General features: G+C 36.7%; 1 protein-coding gene across 2 annotated transcripts; it reads right to left on the bottom strand.

Moving 5' to 3' along the window:
* Positions 1 to 2,660: 2,660 nt before the first annotated feature.
* LOC125499300 (uncharacterized) lies at positions 2,661 to 19,394 on the bottom strand. 2 transcript variants are annotated; one of them, XM_048647663.2, is made up of 2 exons: positions 18,172 to 19,105; positions 2,661 to 3,284 (listed from the first exon to the last, which is right to left on the bottom strand). In XM_048647663.2, exons 1-2 carry the CDS (start codon positions 18,203 to 18,205, stop codon positions 2,923 to 2,925), a joined length of 396 nt encoding a protein of 131 aa, XP_048503620.1. In that variant the 5' UTR covers positions 18,206 to 19,105; the 3' UTR covers positions 2,661 to 2,922. The 2 variants fall into 2 exon arrangements, 1 of the variants encoding a protein (XP_048503620.1); XR_008968765.1 differs by lacking the exon at positions 2,661 to 3,284 and adding an exon at positions 13,182 to 16,983 and having other exon boundaries at positions 18,172 to 19,394.
* Between the last annotated feature and the right edge of the window lie 403 nt (positions 19,395 to 19,797).

Raw genomic sequence — 19,797 nt, 5'->3', positions numbered from 1 at the left:
CTCTTCTCTCTACTCTTAACTCTCTCTCATTAATTTCTACTCATACTCCTATATTTTTTTTTTGCGATTTTCCAATAAAATTTACTCTATTTATATCTAAATATTTATTTATTTATTTATAATTATTTGATATGTTGATAGTATTTTTTTTTAAAATTGAGAATCTAGTATCTTTTATGAATTAAATATGAAAGACCCAATTTTAAGAGAGCGTATAGGGCCCCCGCTATGTTTGCCCCGCCCCTGGCAAAAAAAAATTGTCTGAAATATATGGTGAAAAAGCCCCTATTATTTATCGCTTTCTTATTAATATTTTATTATTGTTGATTGTTATTCCACAGTCCACACAAATTACATACTATAGACGATTTCATAGCATTTCTAACATGATATATACTTGTAAGAATGCAAAATCTATATATTAGATCCATCTAATTTTTTTTGGAACTTTTAATGGAATTTATCCTTCTTGTCATTATAGAAGGAAAAACTTTTTGCCAGAAAACAAAAGGAAAAACTTTTGGAAATCTAAAGCCCAAGAGCTGAACTAACAAAATAGAAAGATAACCTCATGAAAAAGTTTCAAAATTTAATGTCTGATTAGATTCTACAGCGTCTAGCATTCATGATTAATATAGCCGCTAACAGACAGATAATAGTCCGGGGAACATTATGATAACACAAAACATCATTTGATGGGTCACGAGGAAAAAGTTGTCTTCTTTGTAATCTAAAGCTACTTTAGATCCCTTTGGATTAAGCACACATAATTACACATCAATGAACAATGCTATTGAATTATTGCTCATGAACAGTATTTTCCTTGACTTCATTCTATAATCTCAATCGAGGAAGAGAAGGGTGGGAAAAGAATATACTAAACTTGGTATTGGATCTTGTACATTTGGATTGAATAATTTTTTGACATAAGGAACTTCATATATAACACTTATTCAAAATTAAACTTGCTTGGTGGAGGTGGTGGGAAACTCACTTTATGACTTGGAGGTCACAAGTTCGAACCTCACTACTTACTTGTGCTTGGAAGTAGGGATTCCCTTATATCCAACTTACTCTCAAATGTTGACCTGTGTAGCTGAGTTGGCTGACCTGAGGCCTGAGTGAGGTCCTGGTTCAGTAGGGTCTCTCTTCTCACCAAAAGGTCCCCGATGGGGGGCCAAAAAAATATAATACTTATTCAAGGGTGAGATTAAGCTTAACCGGCTCGCCAGCTATTTCATACTTCTTCTTTCATTTTAAATTTGTGAAATATAAAATACTTCTTTGTTGTATTTAAAATGAAACGGATGAAATATGTGTTATAAAGTGTTAGAAAAGATTTTATTCAAATACAATTTTTGTGAAGAATATAAGTTTTTGTGAAAAAAAAAAATTATATAACACTCATATTAAAATACAACCTCGTCATTCCGTTATAGCCTTCCTCTTGCGTTTGGAAGTCACACACATCTACGGTTGTCCTCAATCTCATTTATTTGACAAATTGATGTACAATTATCAGCTAATATTGCCATTCCAATACTACGCTAAAATTGCAAAATTTCAGATCACCTACTTATGCATATATGATCTCACATGCACGCTAATCATAAAAAAGGCAACTTCAGTTGTACATAGTATACTCAATTCCACTTTTTTTGGTTCATTACTATGTTTAGAGAGCTTGGAAATAGTAAAACAACCAAAATAAACCGTAATCGTGCATTACATCGTTGTGCATATAGGAAGAAAATAAGTTAAGGATCAATGATAGAAAGTTTGATATTTTGGCTTGAATCTAATAAGAAGGTGGGTATATAAGAAGAAGTCTTATAAAAGCCCCCAAAAAATTCGAGTCCGGATCCTCTAGAGTTTTAGTGAAACTCTACAAGGTAGAGTTGTATCCGAGCCATACATTTTAAAATCAAAGGCTTATATTGGTGGAATGGAAAGATTTAGGAATAGATTTTGATGAGATAAAATAAGGGGGATTTTGGAAAGAGAATATATGAGCCATTGATTTTTTATTCAATGGTTGATATTGCTCAAACTCTACCTTGTAGAGTTATTTTACAACTCTAGAGGATCCAAACACAAAAAATTCTACATAAAGTTGTAACATATGAAGTATTTTCCAACAAAATTTCCTAATTTTTTAATGGAGTTGCATAGGAATGATGTAGATCTCAAATCTTAGGACTGTTGGGGAGTGTTTGAGCAGAACCGAAAGGTTCACATAATTATACTAAAAGGGGTGATTCAGAATTATGATATCATCATTGTAATGAGCAGAATTGCATTTTTAGGAAATAAATTCGGCCAGTAGAGTGTAGACACAAAGCATATTTTTCGAAGGCAGAGAAGTATTGCCTCCCTCATAAATTGGATGAGATTTTAAAACCGTAACCTTTTTGTCACGCCGGCTCTAGTATCATGTCATATGATCAACTCGACCAAAAGTTTAAGTTGATAGTTAGAGTACTAGGAATAGTTTTATACTCTATTATATACAATCATAAATACATTGATCAACACACGGAAACATAAAATCATGATAAATAATAAAAAAAATCAAAAAATCTATTAAACAGAATTGCAGATTGATTTTTATTCAACAAAAAGATGATAAAAATACTACTAAAGCACACACAACGATCACAAATACTAAAAAGCTGAACTTTATTCAGAAAAATATATTATTCGATCAAAAACTCAAGAAAAGATTTTAAAAAAGTTGCCACATTTTGAATTTCCATAATTCTATTATTGTCATTACAAATTATGATAAAAGAAAATTAACTACATATTTTTTTTAGCTTCACAATTTTCTTTACTCAACAAACTAATTTGATGATAACATTAAGATCCCAAGAAATAAACATAAAGAGTTAAAATTCAACAAAGCAATGAAAGTTAACGTCATTACTCTTGATAAGCATAACCTCCTCCTTTCTTCCCTCGTACACGCCTCTTACGAATACTACTAACCTTTACTTCTTGCCTTGTGTTTGTGTTTCCATCATCAAAGATTAATGGTAATTCATTGATATCCTCACCATCTTCTACAGTAGTCACACGTATGCATGAACATCTTTCTAAGGATGCAAAGAATGCCGAAGTTACACCATTGATAAGCCACATGGCTACATTATCAACCTTCCCGCAGCTCGGGTTGCTCGGCAAAGAAGACGACGACGACGACGACAACGACGAAGAGGCACGAGCTTTTGTTGCCCTGCCTGTTCGGTTGTTCCAAAAGCTATTGCAGCTTGTTGAGGTTGTAGCTGCCATTTAACAGTAAAAATAAGATTATGATGAAATGATCCTAAGTTTAATAGTGGTATAAACGTCCAAGGATATGAGAGGTTTAAGGCTTTTTTGTGCACTAATTGTTGATGATTTGTTACTTTAGTATAAATTACAAGATCTCTTTGTTATATGGTAGGCCCCCTTTGATGATTTTAAGGGATGGCATATTATGTAAAGCTCTTAGCATGCTTCTATTGTTTATAGATATGGGGTCTTCTAATAAGTTCTAATTTCTTTCATAGTAGGGTCCCCAACTCCCCATGCATGTTGGTATAGAATAGAAGTTGGGCCTTATTCAATTAATAATATGTTGGCTCCATCATCAAGGATTATTAGGAAACCTACCGAATAAGGTTTAGCCAAGGTTCTCATCTTTGAAGGTACTAATATACAAGGATCGGAAAGTAACTTTTTTTTCTTTTTTGATAGGGTAAGGATAGGAAAGTAACTTGTGGTGAGAAACTAATTTATCTCGAAAGAGATAATAATATAGGAGTCGTTAATTAATTTTTAAAAGGACTAAATTACATATCATGTTTTACATAAAATTACAAAACGGGCAATAATAGGGACGATAGAAATTATGATTTTGTCTCACTGATCTCAAAGGCGATAACTCCGACTAGTTTCATACAAAGATGGATTTGATTGTTATAATATTCTAGGTGTTTAGGAAACTAGTAGATTTTGTCATGTATTGGCTCTAATCGCACAAGGTTTTACTCTGGTGCAAGATCATAATCCTATTCAAAAAGCGTCTATTAGATTGAGATGTCCACATATACATAAAGAAGGATTCTTTCTCCTCAACTTTCGATGTAGGATATCCAAAACACCTTTTCCCCTTCTCTAAAGAGTCCTCGTCTCAGTTCTTGGACATACACCTAAATAGACCCTTGCTCAGATACCATATTTGACACACTAACACCCTTAAATTTTCAGAAGCCCGCATAGAATAATATCTAATAGAAGGCCCCTAAGCACCTACGGGTGTTACAATGGCAAAGATAGTAATATGATGGGAATATATATACCGTTTTAATCTATAAATAGCTTCTACAAATTTTCCTCTGAAAATGCATGATTTCAATGGTAAAACAACATAATTTAAACTAAAACAACAATAACTAAATTAAAGGTTGGTTAATTAATCATTCTAAAGAGTAATAATAGGCCAAATAGTTATTCAATTGATTAGAGGTGCCTAATACATTAGGCCCGTAAGCCCAAAGAATATACTTTCTCCATCTTGTTTTAAATAAAACACTAGTTTTTTTGCCCGGGCGATGCCTCGGGTCAGTTACAATAAAAAAATATGTTATTATTTTTTTATTTTGCTACTTTTCCTAATTTTTGTCCATTAAGAAATTGAAAAATTCACGTTACGACGTGATAAGTAAAAAAAAAAAAAAAGAAAGCTTTGAGTTTGAAAACAATTCCTTAAAAAAAATTGTGGTAAGAGAATATGACATCAATATTCTCTTGGAAGTTACGTAATAAGATTGTTAAAGATGTACTCTCTCCGTTTTCTTAATTGGTACATTTTTCTTAAATGGTTGTTTTTTAAAAATTTCTACATTTTTCTTGTTTGGCCCACCAGAAATTGATACTTTTGTATTTGTTTTTCTCTTTTTCGACCCAAAAATACTACTTTTTTACTTTTTCTCATTATTTTACATTAAATGGATCAAAAAATACACTCCAATTTGAAAGTGACGTTGCATAAATGGTTGTGCATACAACAATGTAGCAATAAAAAAACGGAGGGAGTATATACTTGTTAAGTCTTTCTAGTTTTTTTTTTTTTTAGGGGGAAATCAAGTACCATTCTCATTCATCTTTAGTTAAAAAGTCCATAAACACATATGGTTCCACCTCAACAGGACTGTGGTTTTCCCATATCTGTTCTACACCAAATGGTACTATCTTAGCAAGGTGATGGGCTACAGCATTGCCATCCCTTTTAACATGAGACCAGCGCAAATAAGAAAAATAACTACTAGCTTCTAGGATATCTGCTAGCACTGCATCTAAGTCCGAAAAATAAACCATAGCTTTCGAGAGCCTTGAAATGAGAACTTGGCTATCTGACTCCATCTCCACACTTCCATAACTGAACCTTCGAGCCAACCTAGCAGCCATAAGGAGGGCCTTCCCTTCTGCAATCTCTACCGGCCAGTGGGCCCTTACCCGTCTTAGTATCTCACTGCTGCGAACAGAACATGCCCATCCGAGTCTCTTGCAACAACTCCCAGCCCCACCCAGCCTTCACTCGCCAACGATGCGTCGCAGTTGAGTTTAATTACCCCCCTTGCGGGAGCCTTCCACGTCTTTGCGCTCTTTTGAACTACACCCCGCAAGCCTCCATATATCTTCGTCGCATACTGCTCATGTTCATTTGCTAGACGATTCACTCGCGCCAGGATAATGCTATTGGCTGTATGATTATTATTGAACACCTTCGCGTTCCTCTCCGTCCAAATACACCATGCTTGATTGACCACTTGTCTCTGGATCCTCTTGTCTGCTTTTGCCCAGCTCGCCACCACATCCATTATGGATTGATTGTCCACATTTATCAGGTCTTGCACACCACTCAACTCCTCCCATAACTCCTTAACCCGAGGGCATAGTAATAAAGCATGGGCTGTCGTTTCCTCTTCGCCGCACCAAGGACAAGCATTAGTGTCTATCATGTGTCGATACTTTAGCAACGCACGAGTAGGGAGGGTACCCGTACACAGACGCCATAAAAATAGGCGGACTTTCGGAGACGCATCTATTTTCCACAACCTCACCCATGCTTCGTGAAATTCATCCAGATTAAATCGCTTCCCGAGCATGTAAGCCGTCTTGACCGAATAGACCCCGTCTTTCGTAAAAGCCCAAGTGAGGACATCTTCAGCAGGTCTCTCGCTAAGAGGAAGAGCGAGAATACATTTGGTGTCGCGCTCATTAAAAAGGCAGGAAATGAGTTCGACATTCCATGCGTGAGAACCTTCATACATCAAGTCTTGAACGGCTTTGACATCATCAACCATGGGACTTTGTATAAACCTCCCTTCTTCATCCGCTATCCATGGGTCACTCCACACATTAATGTTTGCACCATTCCCCACCCTCCATATAATCCCCTCTTTAACTAGTGCCTTGGCACTCCAAATACCCTTCCACGCAAAGCTAGGCGAGTAACCTAGCGGAGCATCAAGAAAGGTGCTTCGATGGTAGTATTTTGCCTTCATTACCTTACCAAGTAAGGTATTATCGCCCTTCATAATTCTCCAAGCTTGTCTCCCCAGCAACGCGTCGTTAAAAACCTCCAAATCTTTAAAGCCTAAGCCCCCCAAACATTTTAATTCATACATGGATGACCAACTCCGCCAATGGGTACTTCTCTTCACATCAGTTTGCCCCCAAAAGAACCGAGCCATAGCCGAGGCAATAGTATTTGTAACCCAAACTGGAAATTTATAAATTCCCATCAGATAAGTAGGCATAGCTTGTATAACAGATTTCAAGAGTACCTCTTTTCCTGCTCGTGACAACAGTTTTTCCTTCCATCCCTGCAACTTCTTCCATATTCTATCCAGGAGAGCTCCGAACACAACTTTTTTTGACCTCCCTGCTACTGTAGGAATACCCAAATACTTCTCATGTCTATCCACCCTTTTCATCTGCAAAAGATTCATCAATTCTTCTTTTTGAGCAGTACTAACCCCTCTGCTAAAAGAGACTTCCGACTTATCGTAATTTATTTTCTGCCCTGATGTTGCTTCATATATGTTGAGTAAATCAACTATTTCTGAGCATTCCTATCGATTAGCTCTTGCAAAAAGTAGACTGTCATCTGCAAAAAGAAGGTGAGAAATCTCCTGCCCTCCTCTACTCGCCTTTGCTCCATGTATCCTTCCATCCTGAACTGCAGAGATTAGCATATGGGAAAAAGCATCGGCTACCACTATAAACAGGTAGGGGGATAAAGGATCCCCCTGTCTGAGCCCTCGGGAAGGTCTCACTACTCCTCTGGTTCTACCATTCACCACAAAAGAATAGTTGACAGATGTGACACAGTTCATTATCAAATTTACCCATCGTCCATCAAAACCCATTGTCAACAGCAGTTTTCGTAGGAAGCCCCATTCTACTCTATCATAGGCCTTACTCATGTCAAGTTTCATAGCAACCACACCTCTCCTGCATTTATTCCTATATTTCATAGTGTGAAACACTTCCATGGCTATTAGCGCATTATCAGTAATCTGCCTTCCAGGGACAAAAGCACTTTGATTTTCAGACACCAGATCAGGGAGAATATTTTTTAGCCTCATAACAATTGCTTTTGAAACTAACTTGTACACCACATTACATAAACTAATAGGCCTATATTGAGACATCTCCGTAGGATTTTTTACTTTTGGAATCATAACAATATTCGTTTTGTTCACGTAATCAGGAATAACAGAGCCATGCAAAATATTGATCACAAAACTCGACACTTCATCACCTACAATATGCCAGAATTTTTGAAAAAATATTGCATGCATATCGTCCGGTCCTGGTGCTTTACATGGCTGCATTTGCTGAAGAGCTTCAAAAATTTCTGCTTTGGTGTACGGTTTTGATAATTCGGCATTCATTTCGGCAGAAACTATTTGCCCCATATGCTGGATGACTTTCGGCATATCATCATTACTAGGCTCCGTCGAGGTAAATAAATCATTGTAGTATGCTGTTACTATCTCTTCCAACTTGTCTTCCTCTTCATGCCAAACCCCATGTGTATCATAAAGCCCCTTCATCCTATTTCGGGCCTTACGTTGAGAGGCCTTATGGTGGAAGTAACGTGTGTTTCTGTCTCCGTCCCTTACCTCCGCTACTCGCGCTCGCAAATACCAGTAGGCCTCTTGCTTACTAATAAGATCATCGAGTTTCGCCTCAATATCATTACATTCCATACAGCTTTCTGGGGTTATGCTCCGTTGTTAGGCCACTTTGAGAGCTTTTTCAGATTGTTCAATTTGTTTCTCCAGCTTACGTAAACCATTCGCACTCCATCTCACCAGACCCCCTGCTACCTCTTCGATACGCGCCAGCACACTTCTCCCCTCGGCTCTATCCCAAGCTTCCTTCACCACTCCTTCACACCCCTCCTCAAGTAACCAAGCTGTTTCGAACTTGAAGCCCCGACGTCCCTGTACTTGCTGCCTTTTTCGAGGGGTAAGACACGCCACAATTGGACAATGGTCCGATTTGTAGCATAACAAATGTGATACCGTAACCTGAAGGAACAAATCCAACCATTCTGACGTCACCATAAATCGATCCAGCCTTTCTCTCACTCGTGTATTAGGGGATCTCCCCCTTTCCCAAGTCCACCATTGCCCCTCATATCCAAGGTCACGCAACCTACATGAATCCACTACATTCCGAAAATGAGCAATCTCTCTTCTTTCAGTTTGCGCTCCTCCTTCTTTCTCATCATACGACAATATTTCGTTAAAGTCACCTCCAAAAATAATAGGGAGCTCCGTCTCATCACACAAATGACGGATAAGTGTCCATGTATGATGTTTAGAAGACCCCTCCGCCCATCCATAAACTCCAACAAACCTCCACTCCACGCCATTATTCATCATCACATCCCTGCATATATGATGCTGAGAGTAAGAAACAAGTGTGAACCGCAGCTTATCGTCCTTCCAGAAAATACAAAGGCCCCCAAAACGGCCTTGGCTAGAAACACCAAAAGCATCCGAACAGTGAATAGATGCTTTTAAACCCTCCACTCTCTCTTTGTTAACCATAGTTTCCGACAAGAAAATCAAGTCGGGGGCAACATCTCGACTCCACTTCTGAAGTCTACGAACTGACCAAGGGTTGCCCATCCCTCGACAGTTCCAGCAGAGTAGACTCATTGAGCTGGGCCGGTCTGCACATTTGCAGATCCCGCCTCCCGCCATCCAGAAACATTTTCGTCACACCTAAACTTTTTTAACTTTCCCCTCTCCATTGGCTCGCCGAGAGCTTCATCCCACACTCGTTTACCTCCTGTCGCCAGGCACACAAAATCGTGTTCAACTCCCTCCATCTCATCCCCTTGCTCTCTCGCCATCTTCTTCCATTTACGTCCTTTTTTCTTCCCTCCCTCTGCTGCCCCAGACGGAGGGTCCACCTCCTCAATATTCCTAACAATACTACCTGCCTCTCCTTTTGTCCCTTGTCCGACTTGTCCCAACACCCCATCTCCTTCACTACTCTCGGTTGAAAGTGCTGTCAAGGCTCCTCCCATAGGCACAACCCTTCCCGTTTCAACCCCCGCCAACTGTCCCTGCTCTGTAACTTTTATCTTCTCACCACCCCCTGCCTTTCCAACTTCTTTATCTAACCACGGAACCCCACTCCTTAACCTCTCTTGAGCATTCAGCTCTTTATCGCACCCTCCATCCTTCGTCGTTTCGAGTCTCACTCCCCCAGCTTGACCACCCTCTTCCGCCACCTCAGTCCCAGATTGTGATCCCCTCCCAGATGAGCGTGGTTTAGCAACAAACAGATTCTTTCTGCAAGATTTAACCTCCTCAACTTCTTCTAGCATTTTATTGACACCGCCTAGGGGTAGCCCTGAGCGACTTCCCCCAACCCATACCCTGCTCCGGTTCATCATCATCAACGTTCACACACTCCTTTTCGCCATGGCCAATAGTTCCACACAAGAAGCAAAAGAAAGGAAGTCGTTCATATGCCACCTCAATTCGAAAGACTCGCCCATCTTTGCTTTGGATGTCCTGATGACGACACAAAGGCTGGGCAACATCCATCATCACGCGGACTCGTCGATAATTATCAAGATTTAAACTATCATCCTCCAATTCCATAACCTGCCCAATTTTTCCAGCAATCGCCCGACAAATCGCTGGTGTTCTATAATTAAACGGAAGATTTTTCAATCGAATCCAAAAAGGAGAATGTGTTAAAGGAACGTCCGCCGGTTGGTCCTCTCCGTCAATGTCCTTTAGAATCAAGAGTTGATTTTCGAAACACCAAGGTCTTCCTTCCATAACTTTCTCCTTGTCACGCCAATGGAAAAATTGAAACACAAACCGGTTCGATCCTATCATCCAAATTACCAATCTTTTATTCACCGCCCACACCTGAGCCATTGTTCGTTTGAAAGCCTCAATGTTGAAGCTTCGTTCTGTCACCAAACGTCCTACAAGAACCAAAGAAACTTGGTCCTCATCAATCCCATCAACCAGTTCACCAATCTCAAGTATTGATGATTCCGCGTCATTTATTCGAAGATTTTGGCACTTTTCGATTAGTTCACCAGCCATTAATGGTCGAATTCGTGCGCCTAGGGTTAGGGTTCCTGTCTTTCAAGGGAGAGCTCTCCCTGTCTTTCGAGGGAGTTAACTACAATTATTACAAAACTTTATCATATTTTATTTCAAACATTAAACAACAAAGTCATAGTGTATCGATGGTTAAGCTCTTACTTTTCATTTCAAAGGTCATGTGTTCGATACCTTACACTTATACATTTTTTTAAAAGTGAGGAGTATATACATGAACATAAAGCATTTGCATTAGAAATTTGAGGAGAGTGTCACATGACACATAGACGTTCTTTCGCATGCCTTTTAATATATTTGTATAGATTGGGTGAAATGACACTATTAATTGATCAATTTTAACTCCAATTTATCACCATTATATAAAGAAAAACATAGTCAAGTGTGATCTTGTCAGATTCGTCTCAATGCATACTATCAAATTATAGTTTTTTTAAATAATTTTTAAGTGTGCACAACTAAAGATATTAATGATTAAAGAAGCGTGTTGGGTTGAGTGAAAAAGAAAACGTTTCATTTAAAACAGAACGAAGGAAGTATATATGATTTAGTGATTCAAATAACCTTTTTGAACCTTTCACAATTATAGAGATCAGATAAAGAAAAAACACAATGCTAAATCATGAAATTACTAAAAGATATGTACAAAAACTATTAAATATTGATATACTAAAAATGAAGAATTCTAGCCCTACCAAATCACACTTATTGTTGTTAAGGACTCCTTTCGTCACCCTTTATTACTATTGGGGTGTTTGGCAATTAGAATTTTGGAGTAAAAAGAGAGTTTTGGACCACTTTTAGAGTTTTAACTAGTCAAAGAATCTAAAAGAGGTGCTTGGTAAAAGAGAGTTTTAGATAGAGTTTTGGAATAAAAACTCTCAAAATGAAAAAAGCTTCTAATAGGAGCTTTTTCTTTAGAGGATTAGGTAATAATATGTTCAATGACTTTTATGCCTCTAATAATAATACTATCCATATGCATTAAATTGTCTATAAATGTCATTTCACACAAACAAATGACAATAAGATTTTAGCAATCAGTTAATTGTTACCAAACACATTTATAAAAAAAAGTTGTCAAATCAGGAGTCAAATCTGTTTAACAAAATGTTAAAACTCTTACAGCAAACTCTAAACTCTAACAGCTAAACTCTAAACTCTATTATTTGCCAAACAGGACCAATCACTTGATCTTATTTTTCCACGAAAATTGTTGTTATTTCCCTAGGAACACTACAAGAGGGGGGGTGAATGGTAGGTGTAGAAATAAACGTAACTTTTTGCGGAAATTAAAACTTAAACGAATAAACAAGCTAGAGGAACACAAGGGATTTTTACGAGGAAAAAACTTCTTGGGCCCAACAAGAAGAAACAACCTCGACCACTAGGGATTTTAAACTCAACTCTTTCACTAATTAGGCCAAACAACTTTGTTACAACCTAATTCTAACTCGAGCCACACTTTGAGTTCCTAAACTCAAGTTGAGCCACTTTTCCCTTAACAGCAGTTCCTCTCAACTTCACTCGAAGTTTTCTCACTCATACAAACTTTACTCAAAGCCTCTTTCTTACAGAACTTCACTCAAAGTTCCCTTACCCCAAAAACCAAAATACAATTGATCGAAATAAGCCTAGTGGAATTAGAGTAAGAAAGCAAAGAACAAATGGCTATTATGAGAGAATGAAGGCACTGACACTTAATTAGTTAAACTCACTTAATTAGTTAGTCAGACACAATTTGGAACTTATCTAGACTTCAATATTTATAGTGATAATCATAAAGAACGTGGGATTAAAACTTGATTACATGTTAAGTCCATTAACCCATGATTTTCCTTCCCCTAAGGAACACGTTTCTCATCATGTCTCATGATCCCATGATCTCAATATGAACGTGGATATATTTTAGCCACTACTCCTAAGTAATAGGAGTTCCTTGAGCTTTATCCGAAAATCAGTTTTATAAAAACAGCTTTTATCTTTAAAACTGAATTTTTTATCTTTAAGAAAATAATATCTTTTAAACAAATTCTTTCTAAAAATCGGATATTTATTTTCTTTATTTTTCCGAAAAACAAAATCTTTTTCTTAAACGGATTTTCTTTTTTAAAACTGATTTTATCATTTGAAATTAGATAAAACTAATTTCTTATAATTTAGGCATGACTTACTCAATTGCACAATTATACCGTTATACTTTTGCACGCCTAAGTCTAGTTTTTATAAACTAAGTTCCTTTAACAGATTCATTTAGTGCCACTTAGTTTGTTCCTTACAAAGGAACAAACTCTCATTCTCAAATAAACTGCCACTGTTCCTTACCATCCTTACTTTGTTCCTTTACACTGGAACTAGAAAATAAAACGCCTAGCTTTTATTTTTCTTGATCCAATGCTTGCTCCAGTATCAACTTATAGAAACTTCTTTACTTAGCCTTTGAAATCATCTCTTGACTTCTTCCTTGACTTCTTCCTTGACTTCGTATTCTCCCAGATCCTTTCATTGATACCTTAAACATCATACACTCATAGAAACTCATTAGTTTTCTACTTAGTTTGCATCTTTGTTTCTTTGTCATCATCAAAACTAGAGTTCAACAATTGTGTATGATTATGACATAATCAATCGACACATAAAGAAAAATGGGGATGATTAACATAAAGATTTACGTGATTCACTAACACAAAGTTAGCTACATCCATGAACAAAGGTGAAACTGGTTTTATTATTTTTTGAGAGAAGAGAGTACAAAACACAGAACAATAAGGCAGATTTATATACTACTCTTCTCATCAACCTGAAGAAAATAGACTAAAAGTAGGGTTTAATGAAACACGGAATTCTTAACCTCATATATCGTAATTCTTACCTCCGAAAACCCAAACGGAATATTATGCTCTAGATGATTAATTAGTGTGAACTAATGAATGAAAATACTTTTATTACAAAGAAAAAGATTTAATTCAATTTTGTATTAATTGAGGTTGAGGAAATTCCATCCTAAAACCACTAGAAAAGAAATTGTAAATATGTTTGGTCCACTCCAAATCAAATGATATGTGTCACGATCATGCATTTTTCAACCACAAACAATAATCACCTAACGTGTAAATTCTGCATAATAAATTTATGCAACATAGACCTGTTTTCGACTTATTTGACATGTCTTATCGAGACCAAATTCTTGGCTCCATGCTGGATTAATATGCAATTTTTCCTGATCTTTGGCATTGTTAATGGATGATTGATGTTACATCCCAAATTAGACCATTGACTGTGGTTTCTTCAATTATACAAGTTTTCATCAATTTACACAGATTTTGTTTGTTCAGTCCAATTGCTCCAATCAGACATAAATTTAACTATTATGAAAGAAAAAGGCTATTCTCCATATTGTTTGGTGTCACAACAAAGAGAATAATAGTCTTTTTTACCCTCAAAATATACCACGGCTAGTTTTTGTTCTATTCTGGACATATAAAAAAATAATTTTTGAATGTTCAATAACAGAATTATAGATGTGTAAACATAGTTTTGAATGTACAAAAGAATTTATGAATGTAATGGATACAAAATAAATTATAGATGTGTAAACATAGTATCGGGATATAAAAAGAACAAATAGATTAGACCTGGCAAAGTTGGTCCTAATCCGAAAATCCGGTCCGAAATATCCGATCCGTGGTCCGATCTGGGTCCGAACGAGACGGTCCGAACCTTGATCCGAATCCGAAACGGTCCCGATCCCGATTCGAAATAATCTTGATCCGAAACTCATCCGAAATCCGAATGATCTGATATAATCTTACCCGATCCAAAACCGACCCGACCCGAAGGTAAACCGATCCGAAATTATTGGTTTCGATTAGGCTTTGATCCGAAACTTACCCGTTTTTTTATAAAAAAAATATCATTGCCATAAGTATTCCATTCATTCCACCATAGTCCGATTCCGATCCGAAATAATAGTCCGAACGATGACCCAATCCGGAACGGTCCGATCTGAATTGGTCCGGTCCCATTCCGATCCGAAATAATAGTACGAACGATGACCCAATTCGAAACGGTCCGATCCGGTCCGATCCCAGTCCGAATGTAACTTGATCCGAAAACGGTCCGATCTGAATTGTTCCGGTCCGAATCCGATCCGATTGGTCCGATTGCCAGGTCTAAAATAGATTATGAGTGTGCAAACTATGTACAAACATAATCTTTACACGTGCAAAAATACTTTTTAGATGTAAAAACATAGTTCTAGATGTATAAACATAATTTTTACACGTGCAAAATAGTTTTTTGGATGTAAAAACATAGTTTTTAAATGTACAAATATATTTTTTAAATTTATGTAAACACAATTTTAAAATGAATAATAAAATAATTTTGGATGTATTAATATAGTTTTCCAATATACATTGCTTTTCCCTTAAAAAATTGGAAAAAATAAAAGGCTAACTAGAGAATTATTGACCATGGTATATTTTAAGGGAAAAATAGGCTTTTCTCCCCCTTGTTCGGTACCGAACAGTTTGGAGAGTAACCAGACTCATCATGAAACAATATAGGGTCATACTTAGGCTCCGTTTGGTTAGATGTTAAATATTTTCTTCCTTATTTTTTATGGAAGATGTTAAACATTTTCAATATAAAATGATTTTTCATGTAAAACATTTTACAATGGTAATCCAATTGCAAAGCTAATTTTCGGGAGCATTCATCATACACCTGGATATACCATGTGAATGGCACACTTAAAGTTATTTTTTTCTCATTTGCTAATTTGGAACTTACTTATTATGTGATTATGCTCATTTGGAGGTTTCCCTTATTATGTGATTATGCTAATTTGGAACTTACTTAAAGTGTACCATGATCATAATACACCCGGATGTATTATAAAAATTCCCCTAATTTTCATTTGTTTGATTCAATGTCAAAAAAAAGTTATTGAAAAAAAGAAAAATCGAAGGGAAAGGAAAATGATGAATAAGAGGAGTATAAAAGGTTGCTAAGGAGGAGGGAGGAAAATATGTTTTCCTTTCTTTTTGAAAGGAAAATAATTTTCACTTATACAAGAGCTCTTTTCCCTTAATGAAAAATTTGTTTACATCCCTTGCCAAACCAAAAAAGATAGATGAGAGAAAAAGAAAAACTCATTATCATGTAAAACATTTTACACCCTACCAAATGCAACTTTAAAAACATAAAAAAAAAAATTCCTAGAATCTAAAAACTCTATTGTGCTCCCAGAAACACAATACACACAATGCACCCAGTAAATTTGTTCCATTTTTGATGAATAAATGTTCTATTTCAACATATGTTTATTTTAAGCATATTTTTCAGCAAAAAAATATGTTCTATTTTTCGTAAAATTTGTTCTATTTTCAATAAGCAAATCTTCTATTTCAACAAATGTTCGTTTTAAGCTTCTTTTCAGCTAGAAAATTATTTTCTATTTTTCGTGAAAATTATTCTATTTTCGATAAGCAAATGTTCTATTTTAAAAAATGTTCTTTTAAAACTTATTTTCCACCAAAAAATATGTTCTAATTTTTCTGAAAATATGTTCTATATTTGATAAGCATATGTTCTATTTAAGTAATTGAATTATAGTAATGTTCCACTTCAACAATAAAATGTTCATTTTCATAATTGGATCCTGGTAATATTCCACTTCAATATTAAAATGTTCTTTTTCATAAATGAATTCTTGTAATATTCCATTTTAACAGTAAAATATTCGTTTTTGTAAGTGAATTTTTGTAATGTTACAGTTCAGCAGTACAATGTTCGTTTTCGTAAATATTCTATTTGGTATTCTGAAAACAGAGTTCTCACTATGTTCTTTAGAGCACAATTAGAGGTGATTGTGGGCCGGGCCGGGTTCGGGCCGGGCCGCGGCTAAAAAAAATTTGCCCATTGGTCCGGCCGGGCCTAAATTGCGGGCCGAATTTTTGTGTCCAAAGGCCGCTATTTCGGGCCTAAATTAGCGGGCTTTTGCGAGCCAAAAAATAGACTAAAAAGTCGTTTTTGGCTTGCCCAAAGCCCGCCGAAAGCAAAAAAAATATGGGTGGGCCGGGCCCAGCCCGCGGACCGAAAAAATTTGCCCAAAACCCAGCCCGAAAACGGGCCGGGCCGGGCCGGGCCCACGGGCCGAGCCAAAATGATCACCTCTAAGCACAATGTACGCATTACCTAAAATCTGCCAAAGTAATTGTACTCCCAATCAGGGCCAATTTTTCTACGTGGAAAAGTGAGCAACAAATCCTGATAATCTCTGGTCGACTTCACAAAGCAGTTTAGTCTCCTCCATAGAATTCTGAGCCAAAAAATACAAGCGATGACCCACTCAAAATTGCATTTTCTGTCACTAATGAAATTTTCAGCACTCACATGACTTAAATTCTTCGAGGAATCAAATGAAGTCGGTTGTTTGATAATGGAGGAGCCCAAAAACAGTGGGTCACAAATTAAATTGACACGATGAAAGCAAGAAAAATATAACTGGTTTGATATTAAAAAGGTTATCATTATGAGTTATTTTCAAGCGGTCTCAACTTTGAAAGGTGTTTATTAAAAACGTTCTACTTTAATTACCATGTTAAATCAGTTAATTATAATTACCATGTTAAATCAGTTAATTATAACACATTATGTATTAAACTCTTCCGTTGGAACCCGTCAATTAAAAAAAGGCTTAAAAAAGAGTGTCATATTTCATAATTGTCCCATTTCACAAGCTGAACTTCTATACCTTGAAATCACTTAAAATCGTCCCAACTACTATATAAATGTACCATTATACCTTTAGTTGCTTTTACAACTCTCTCCACCACCATCTAAAATCACTAATCACACCAATCGCTACCTCCAACCCATCGACGACAACAATGTCTTCCGATGACGTAATTTTTTTCCTGCCAAGGTAACTTTTTGTAAAACGAATTCCACAGGGCTAACGTGTGGCCTGCACATTGGCCCCATGGACACAACGTTTGGCAGACCACACGTTAGGCCCATGGAATTCATTTTTTTTAAAAAAATTACCTCGTCGAAATTCTGTTCTCATCGATGGTGCTCTCGGTGTTGATCGTCAGTGGTGATGGCGAAGATGAGGGAGAATATGAATTAGAGGAGGACTTAAGTTGGAGTAAAAAATCAAAAAAGTAATAAAGATATAATGGTATTTTTAAAAGGGAGTTGGAGTGATTTTAATTTAAAGACGATGTTTAACAATCCTCTTAACCAGGTAATTCAGTGAATCAAAGTGAATGACTATTTACAAGAAAAGACCTTCCAAAGCAAATTAACCATAAGTTGAGACCTACTAAATCGAAGTAACCGTAGTTAGAATTGGTTGTGTCAAATCTTTCCTTATCTAAAAGGGTAAAAATTATTCCAGATTCCACGATTTCACAAAGAATTCCAAAGTCAATTACTAAAGCAATCAAAGCATATGATAAGAACAAAAAGGTGTTCACAACTATCACGAGTATCAAATTCTTACCTTTGGCTTTATTTGAGATTTTTCTTACCCTCATCAAAGAATTTCTTCCTTCATCTGGATCATTCAATGCATTATGCTTCTTTATCTTCACGTCGAATCAACTCATATACAACAACAATACTAGCCTTCAGTTATATATATATCACAATATTCTGTAATCTCATCAAACAAATTCAACACTAGTTACCTGCACAAAAAGCATTATGTCCAAAGTGGTCACTTCTTTCTTCACCTTGATCCTCCTCACCTTCATGCTAAGCTTTACTGTTTCTCGACTTGCGCGTTGCGACCAAGTACCACCGCAAAACCAACGTAGTGGATACACGGTCTCTGTCTCTCTCCATCCCATAAATGTTTCACTCATAGGTAATTCTATGTGCTTAATAGCCTATATTCTCTTGATTGATTTCTGTTTTCGGTTGCATGACAGGACATGACTGAAGCTGAGATCAATGATGAAATCAATTGCGAGGGTCTAGAGAAAGATGAATGCCTGTTCAGGAGGTCTCTTGCTGCTCACCTTGATTATATCTACACACAGAAGCAGCAACCATGATTCCCGGAAGGCGGAAACTACTATGCATTACAAACTAATATATATAGCTGTTGTCCGCTACTTAATATAAAAAACTTGTTTACAATCACTTCCTAGTTTCCCCTTCCCCGCTGTTCATGTAGCCTGTAGATATGCTATTTTTATGGGTCACTTCATATGCGATCGTTTAAGATATACACCGTTGTTCTGAGCCTCAAAAATAGTAAGGGATGGCTAAGATAGGTATGAGAGAGTAAGCTAGCAACTCAAAGATGACTAAAGCAATCGATTCAGGGTCTAAGTACGGAAGTGCCTATGGCATCTGCTCAAAGACTAAGTTTATGAATTTCCCACCCAGATGTGTTGGGTGGCACAAGTCGAACAGCTTAACTTTGTGCATTTGTGCTTCATGAAGTACAAATCAATAACAGTAAACTAATTGATGCAACTATTTCAAAGAGATGAATACAATCAACTCAAAAAAAAAATTGACGTGAAACTCTGTTAACGTTCATTAATTCAAAGAGAGCAAGTCCAAAGATACATCACTGAGCACACTTCCAAGGGGACTTCATCTGACCAGAAAAGAAGCTCCTAGCTAGCTGGCAAATGTCTGTAACCAACTTTTCACAGGATGAGTTTTCCTTCACGCCGTGCTGTAGGTAACAGCACTCAATTTTTAGTAACACCCCCCCCCCCCCCCACTTTAAGCACAACAAGTATAGACTTCCAGGGTTTGAAATATATACTGGCTTATTTGCTGGAAGAGTGTTCACGGAAAATTCATCGTATAAAATAGCTTACAAGCTCCCATACTTATTATAATAGGAAGCAGCATCTAAGGGGATCTTATCAACTCATTCTCTTTGTCATTTCCATACAATCCCCCTCCAAATAATTTTAATGAATCTTTTTTCAAATGCCAAACACACACCAAGTACGCAGCCTCGGTGATGACCCATAGCACTTTAAGAAACAAAGTAAGCTACTAAAGGTAAATCATCACAAAAGAGATCTTACCATCTCAGTGTATTAGATGAACAACAGTGTGAAACAGTCTTACAAGTTCCAGATGCCTAGCCTAAGATTTC

The sequence above is a fragment of the Beta vulgaris genome, chromosome 1, assembly GCF_026745355.1.
Source record: "Beta vulgaris subsp. vulgaris cultivar EL10 chromosome 1, EL10.2, whole genome shotgun sequence".
In the NCBI taxonomy this organism is placed as follows: domain Eukaryota; kingdom Viridiplantae; phylum Streptophyta; class Magnoliopsida; order Caryophyllales; family Amaranthaceae; genus Beta; species Beta vulgaris.
Note: the sequence above shows the minus strand (reverse complement) of the source record. Positions and strands in the feature narration are given on the sequence as shown.

Bases quoted from the DNA above. Each gene is read 5' to 3' on its own strand.
- LOC125499300 (XM_048647663.2), bottom strand. From the start codon at position 18,205: ATGAGGGTAAGAAAAATCTCAAATAAAGCCAAAG. The intron at 3,285-18,171 runs GTAAGAATTTGA...GTTAAATGGCAG, and splicing joins AATCTCAAATAAAGCCAAAG to CTACAACCTCAACAAGCTGC.